A 7,508-nucleotide genomic window follows, 5' to 3' on the forward strand; every position below is an offset into this window, starting at 1 on the left:
AAGCTAGATTGTTAGCAGAATTTCCTAGTGAAGTAATATTGTTACTGGACAGCTCTGGGTGCATCTATATGTGATGCTATGTCACCGTAGCAATATGCTATGGTGACATAGCATCGACAGGCACAAACTGTGATGCCGCAGATATGGTGCCATAGCAAGGCACTCCCTCAATATAGCACAATGCTATGGCAATGTAGCAACTAGAAATAACTGTGTGCCGCCACCGTACAAAAGGAAGTACTAAATGACAGTTCAGTAGCAGCAGCACCATAGGGGCATGTGTAGATGCGCCTAGTGATATTTACACATAGACTTCATCACAATATCAGACTAAAGAAAAAATGCCTCAATGAATGATTTACCTCTTTCTTCATAAGCAGTCAGTTTAATTATCACACATTTATTGGTATGTTTGTGCATTATCTTACTATAATAGGATTTTTAAAACTTGAATCATGATTTAATGGCAAATGCAAGACAGGTTCCTTAGTACATTTCAAACACAATTCTGGAGGTATGTTGGCTTTTTTTTAAACAGCCAATTCCTTAAGAAAACACTTGTCAAATGAGCCTTTGTTTTAGCTTTTTACTCTATTGCAACTAACAGCTATTACAGAGTAAATATATTTATTTCATTTTTTTATGACAGACTAATTCCTTATAATTTAAGACAAAGGATGACAGGCCACGTTCAGCCCTCAGCTATGCAAGTATAACTTCAACTTCTTGAATTGCCTTATTAACTAAAATGGAATTGTACATGATTATAGCAGGGTTACATTTCGGTTCATGTATTCATGCGCTTAATATTCAGCAGGCATTTTAAATACGAATCATGCCCAGACATTTTGACAGACAGTTAGACAATTGTACATTCAGGTATTTGGAAGAGTTTTTTTAAAGTTTTATCAAGTTTAAAGAAAAATGTTACTTTAACCCAGATTTAAAGGGTTTACAATAATACATATTTTCAGGGAGGGATGTAAAAATGCTAGACAGACGAAGTCCACCACACATAACAATTCTTAAAGGTTTAGGTTATCAGTTCATTACTTCTTTCATCAATATACGCTGACTATGCAATTGTATATATTTTAGTAGCCATCCTGCCAGATCTCACAGGCTAAGTCATGCTGGAACAACTCAGCACATAGACTTGATATGTCTGGGGAAAATCAGTACGTTTGGGGATTCAGTAGGCAGAACTCTTTCCAGTGCTGCTTTTCGGTGCTGAAAACATGGCTTTCTAGGGGAGGTGAAATCAGAGCCATTGAGCCTTGTGGTCACTAAAACCCAGTGACCCAGACAAATAAAAGATGTATTTACACACACACACATATAGACCTATTTTACAAACACCTATTTTACTTCCTGGCATATGCAGGGTATGCAACAAAACAAAGGAAACCATGATCTAAACCAGTCTCCCTGATCTAAATTAGAAAAACATGATTGGTCAAATACACAAAGGATTGGATTAATCTGAGTAGCACTGTAAAACACGCATTCCCTCCACCCCATTCATAACATTATTCATTGAATTACCACATAAAACTCCATATTAATGCTAGAAAGCACTGGAGTAACTGCTGAGACACAATAAGGAACATGAGAATTCCCAGTTGTATTCTAAAACTCTGGATTGCCCCACCACAGATGCACCATGAAGTGTGAGATTATTCCCAGACAATGGTCAAATCCCAGAGGAGCAGATGTTTTATATTATTAATGCCTGTTTGTATAGTATAGATGATTAACACCAGTGGAGTCTGTTTAAAAGAGATTCAAATTAGTGTTCCTGCTGCAAGCACCAGGAGAACAAAATAGAGGCATAAATGCACTAAAATGAGTGTGGGAGGGAAGAATCAGCTAAGGGCAGTTGAGATACTGAAAATCTGATGCATTTTTCCTGGACAGCCCATTTATCAATCAACTGATCCCTAATTTTTCACACAGCAAGGATTGCCTACAGGAGCAGAGACATGGAATGGATATAAACCCAGAACACAAGAACAAAACGCTTTTAAAAACATGCTGACCTCAGGACAAACCCAAGAATCCAGGTGCCTTATGTTAAAGAACATTTTTTAAAAGTTGGGCTGTGGCCTCAGCCTTTTTTTTTCTACATTAGCTGGCAGGATTGTTTGATGCGCACAGGGAAATGGACTGCCTTATCTGAGTGAGCTGAACAGCTTGTACCCTCCCCTACATGCCAGGGAGGTAGGAGGGGACTGGTCCACCTATCTGGTATTTTAACTCTTGGCTCTGTCTGCATTGAGTCCTGTGTGACACACAAATTTCATAAATTTATTGTTGATCAATCTATAAAAAGATGTCTTGGTTAGCAAGGGCATAGAGATACTGTACAGAGGGACGTCATGCCTGTACCCCTGTCTCTTACTATGCAAGTCCTGAATAGTAAAACAACTGTTTATAAGAGAATATGTTCACCCAGAACTACTGAAGTAGACTTACAATGGTTTAAATAGGACACAGGTGCCACAGAAATGCACACAGGGGGCACGTCTACATGAGATGTTACTGTGGAGTAGACTAATTACCTTTTCATTAAATGTCTCGGTGTCTACATGTGCAGAGCTATTAGGCTGGAGTGGTAGTACCTGTAAATATAAGTACTATCCTGCTGCAGAGTTTTTTACTCCAGCTCTTCTGCAGGAGGTTGGGATGGGTAAAAGCAGTCCTGGGCTGGCAGGCTGACCCCTCCCCTGGGGCCCCTGCTCTGACCCAACTCAGTGTGCTGTGGTCCTGGGCACATGTGTAAATGGAGCACCTGGGAGCAAAAATCTCTAGCATGATAAACATCAGAGTTTATTGTGTCACATTAATATGTATGTGTAGACCTGCCCAGGGTAATTATACATTTTCTGCACATCACACAGTGGAGCTATGCACTAACTCACAACTGCCCAGTGTGGCAGTGGGATAGGAGATGGAGTATGTCTTTTTGGAAACCCAGTGGCCACAAATAGCTCTGGAAAATGTCCTCAAGGATCATTTTCCATATTTTCAGGACTGAAATATGTCACAGATGAGGGGCAGGGGTGTCCTTCATCTCACTTGCTGGTTTAGGTGCATTTCATTTGCCCAAAATCTCTCCCTAGTTCCCTAGTTTCTTTCAAGATTATGAATTCCTTGGGTTTTCTCAGACTACTTAGATTACTTTTAAGACTGGCCATAAGACCATAGGTCTCATTTGTACCATGTTCTGAATCCATGTTTCTACTTGGTACTGAAGCAGCAGATGCAACAAGTCTGGGCATTGCTTTAGCAAAACACCTTAATTTTTTTGTTGGCTGTTGATAAGATCTAGACTCCTAAGTGATATAGGAGTCTAGGTATTGTAAATGTGTCTAAATATAGAGATAAGGGTTTTGAAAACATCTAAGCTTTTAAATCTGGCCTGACTTGAGCATCTTTGGGCACCTACATATCTTTAAAACTCTGGCTCTAAATCACTTATGAAAATGGAAAAAATCCTAGATCACTTAGGTGATATTAACATTTATACACCATGTCTTTTTCAAGGTAATTCTTAGTTTCAAATTTAATTGGGCTTTAAAGGAAAACATATTTGTCATTTATAGTGGGTTCCAAGGTGTGACAGATTCCTTAATGTTGGTCCTTTATTTATGTTTCAATTTTCTCTCTTATACCAGTCTTACACTGTTGAATCTATTGCCTGCAGCTGAGTTCCCAGTGATAGATCTTTGTAACCGAGAAGACAATCAAGCCCAACTCTAATGAGAGCAGGAAGCTTGTGTTACTTGAGAGAGCTTGCATTCCACTGCTCCTTTTAAACAGTGGAATCATTGCAATGTAAAGCAGCTGTTTTCCCTTATACTTTTTATGTAGATGCAGGGGGTAAACTACTAAGCATATACCACTCCATGTTTATTGTAGTACCCTCATAGCTCCTCTTACGTGAATTAGAAGATACTATGGTTACCACTTATACCTCAACCATTGCAGCTTTTCTTACTACCTGATGTAAATACCAATAGTTTAATTGGACAAATTAAGATTTTCCCTTCTCTCCCAGGTCCTTTTCCCATTTTGCTTAAAGCGTCTTTAAGTCTACGATGTGATGCTGCTGCAAAACAAGATAAGCTTCATTGTTATATATAGTAACAGGAGTGGTGTCTGAAAGACATGGGAGGTAATTATTCTGCCCTGTTCAATACTGGTGAGAAGTCAGCTGGAGTACTGTGCTGGGCACTGTATTTTAAAGAAAGATATAGACAAATTGGTTTGAGTCTACCAGCAAGAAGAATGATAAAGTGATTTAGAAAATATGATCAATGAGATTGTCTGGAAAAGGGAAGACTGAGTGGGGCCATGCTAATAGTCATCTGATATGTGAAAATCATAAAGATGATGATCAATTGCTGCCCATTTGAACTGGGGACAGGATGGAAAGAAATCAGCTTAATTTGGAGGAAATGAGATTTAGGATAGACATTAGTAAAATCTGGCTGACTGGTTGGGGAGCAAGTTGGGGCATCTTCTTTAATTCTCCTTCTCTTTAAGAAAAGGTTAGATAAGTTTTTGTCAAGGATGGTCGGAGTATACCTGATTCTGCCTCTGCGCACCACACATGCAAGATGGAGCAGTTCCTACTCTGTCCTAGACAAAAGCTTATCCAGCCTCTTGCAAACCTCCAGTAAAAGAGCTTCCCCAACCTCCCTAGGCAGCTTGTTTCACTGTCCTACTGTCTGGACAGGAAGGACATTTTATTTTCTCAGATTTATTTTAAATTTGCTTTGCCACAGTTCAGCCCCATTGCTTCTTGCCCTACCATCTTCAGCAAAAAGAAGCAGAGCGGTTTTCCCTTTTTACATAATAGACACTGCCTGATATTTTTATACTGAACAACCCATAAGAATTTCTTTACATACCTTCGATGTGAAGCATAATTTCCAGTAATGTGTCCAGAGCCATCACAACCGGGGGTGGGACACCTAAAATAAACATATATGTGTGTATATAAATAGGGTAATTTATTTCAAAGAAACAACCAAAGACTTCAGTGTCCATCAGAAAACGTCACTGATTTGGATGCTGTTTCTACAGGTGCCAACCTGGGAAACCCCAGATACGACTCTGGTTACGTCTTAATCCCAAACCAGAGGCCAGAAATGCCTGCTATATTCAGAAGCAGAAAGCAGAAGCTTTCTGGGTCCTCTCCCCTCTGGTAGCAGTAGGTGCGTGAGGGCTTTTCCAAGGCTGAGCAGCAGCAGCCTGAAGCCACCTCATCACAGGCGCTGGATATGGTCAGTGTCCAAACCCATACACCCTCTGTTGAACATTTAGAGACTGTATTACGTTTTAGGCATCCTGTCTCCAGCTGCCTCTGCTGCTCTAAGCCTGCCACACACAACACTATCAGGTAGGCAGCGCCACTCAGATACCACTTGACCTCTTTGGACTAGAGAAAAAAAGCCTCAGAGAGGCAAGGTAGGAAACATGCAGAGAAAAAATAAAGACTGCCCTCTTGTGGCAAAACTTCAGCCTAAAAGTAATGTGGATGCAAATCCAACCACTGAGAAACAGCAAACTGGATAAAAGAGCCGTTGCTCTAATTACGTGCTGCAGAATTTTGAATAGTCATAGTTAATTAGGAAAAAAAAAACCCCACGGTACTTTATTTTCTACATAGAGGAGACAGGTGTGAAGGATCAGGAATAAATTAAAATGTCAATGAAAACAAGCAGCGGGTGTTTGAACTTCTGAAGTAGGCCTCAGAAAAGCTAAGGTGTCTTAGTTCCTTCAATTAGTCAAAAGGAAAAAAAAGGAAGAGAGGTGAAACTACTTTATGTACTACGTCATGGACAAACCAGACAAACCCTACACATTTCCTAGTTAAAATATGCTTACGGGAGCTTTCTGGAGGACGGGTGGGGTGTAACACTCAAGCTCCTGAAGCTCCTGCGTGTGTGAAGACCTGATTTAATGTAAGTTACTGATCTCCCCAGGTTAAGCTTTTGCTGAATGCAGGCCTTACGTAAGTGAACTCTTGCTTCACAGCTGTTTCTGGGGAGATCTTTGTCAAATCAGGGGTCCAAGTAATTAGGAGCTCTCATACCCTTGAAGGGTACTCTTTTACCCTTGAAGGCTGAACTTGAAGATTTTGTTCAGCTCATTATAACCTTCTACTCTTGTGGAGCTTCACAGGGTCCAAGCCTCAGACTCAATTAATGTAACCCGAGGGACAAAAATTCAACCAGAGTCTCTATTAACTGTAATTCAGATGTGCTGTTTTACCTGGTGGTGAGATCAGGTGAGGGGCACCATACATACACCAGTGTATCGCTATTTTCATGATATTTTCCCATGTATACCTAGGTAAGTTTAATATCTTGTTCAGCCACAAAATTCCTGACACATTAGGCAAGGCATTTAATTTGTATGCCCCAATGTCACACTTGAACGGAGTATTCCTTTTCCCTTCTTTCTTATACCTTTCTCTCTATATAACTGGTTCAGATTGGTGTGTTACATCGCCCAGCAGATAATGACCCTGATCTGGATTAGGGCTGGAGACATTATTGTGATACAAATAATAACCAAATAATAATGAAGATAATGTTATTCAGATACAATATTCAAGTTTATTTACCTCCTCACCTAAATTCTGGGTGAGGCCGAACTTGGGTATCTCCATTAAAGTTCAGGGCAATGTTCAGATACGAATAAGTGCATAATCTGGTCTCAAATACACAGCGAGTAAGTTTTTCATTCACTATATACACAGTTTGCATATTTTCCGTTTGCCCTGCACCAGATGCAGATGACTAACACACATGTCCTGGGAAGCTTAATTGTCTTATAGATTGGACATATCAATTAAACATTAAGTAGTTAATACATGGTTAAAATGCTGCTTTTTGAATGCTTCAATTTAAAATATTTAGATTTTTAAAAGTGCTTTGACATCTACAAATGGAAAATGCTAAGTAAGAGCATTAAAATTAATGTTTTATACTGTCTTTCCCCCCCCCTCTTTTTCCTTAGGTATCTGGAACACTACTAATGTCAGTTCCCATTCACATTAAGGTCAGTTACTTCATTGGGATCTGGATCAGGCCCCTCATCATGTCATACCAGAGGAGATGGAGGAAAGGACCTTTATTATCCCATCAGTAAGCAAAGCATCCCTGAACTTTGGCTCTCAATGGACCCTTCCTTTAAGTGTATGTACAGACATTCAGGGAGGTTAGAGGTAGGTTAGATTAAATTAAAAAAGGCCACCCAATCTAAGGTAAGTCAGGACGGGAGGGCTGGTAGGGGACTTTGGGGTACTGGGAAGCAAGGAGGCTGTAGGGGGAGAGACTGGTAGAATTGGGGGGGCACTGGAGTCTGTGGGGGGGGGATTGGAGGGGATCAGGGGGCAAGTAGAGCCTGTAGGGAGTATCAGGGGCAAGTGGTGTCCTCAGGAGGGGGATTGGGGGCAAGCAGGGTCCACAGGGGTGCTGGAGGGTTGGGGTGGA

At 40.5% G+C, this 7,508-nt stretch overlaps 1 protein-coding gene across 13 annotated transcripts in view; it reads right to left on the minus strand.

Moving 5' to 3' along the window:
• The window catches only part of MYT1L (myelin transcription factor 1 like), a 709,345-nt gene that overhangs the window by 73,526 nt on the left and 628,311 nt on the right, over positions 1-7,508 (minus strand). For all 13 annotated transcript variants that reach the window (XM_019520651.1, XM_019520649.1, XM_019520647.1 and 10 more), the window contains one exon: positions 4,917-4,979. In XM_019520651.1, coding sequence (XP_019376196.1) covers positions 4,917-4,979 — 63 coding nt within the window. The remainder of the gene's footprint in view (positions 1-4,916; positions 4,980-7,508) is intronic.

Source organism: Gavialis gangeticus, unplaced genomic scaffold (genome assembly GCF_001723915.1).
Source record: "Gavialis gangeticus isolate Ggan-Ray unplaced genomic scaffold, GavGan_comp1, whole genome shotgun sequence".
Classification (NCBI taxonomy): domain Eukaryota; kingdom Metazoa; phylum Chordata; order Crocodylia; family Gavialidae; genus Gavialis; species Gavialis gangeticus.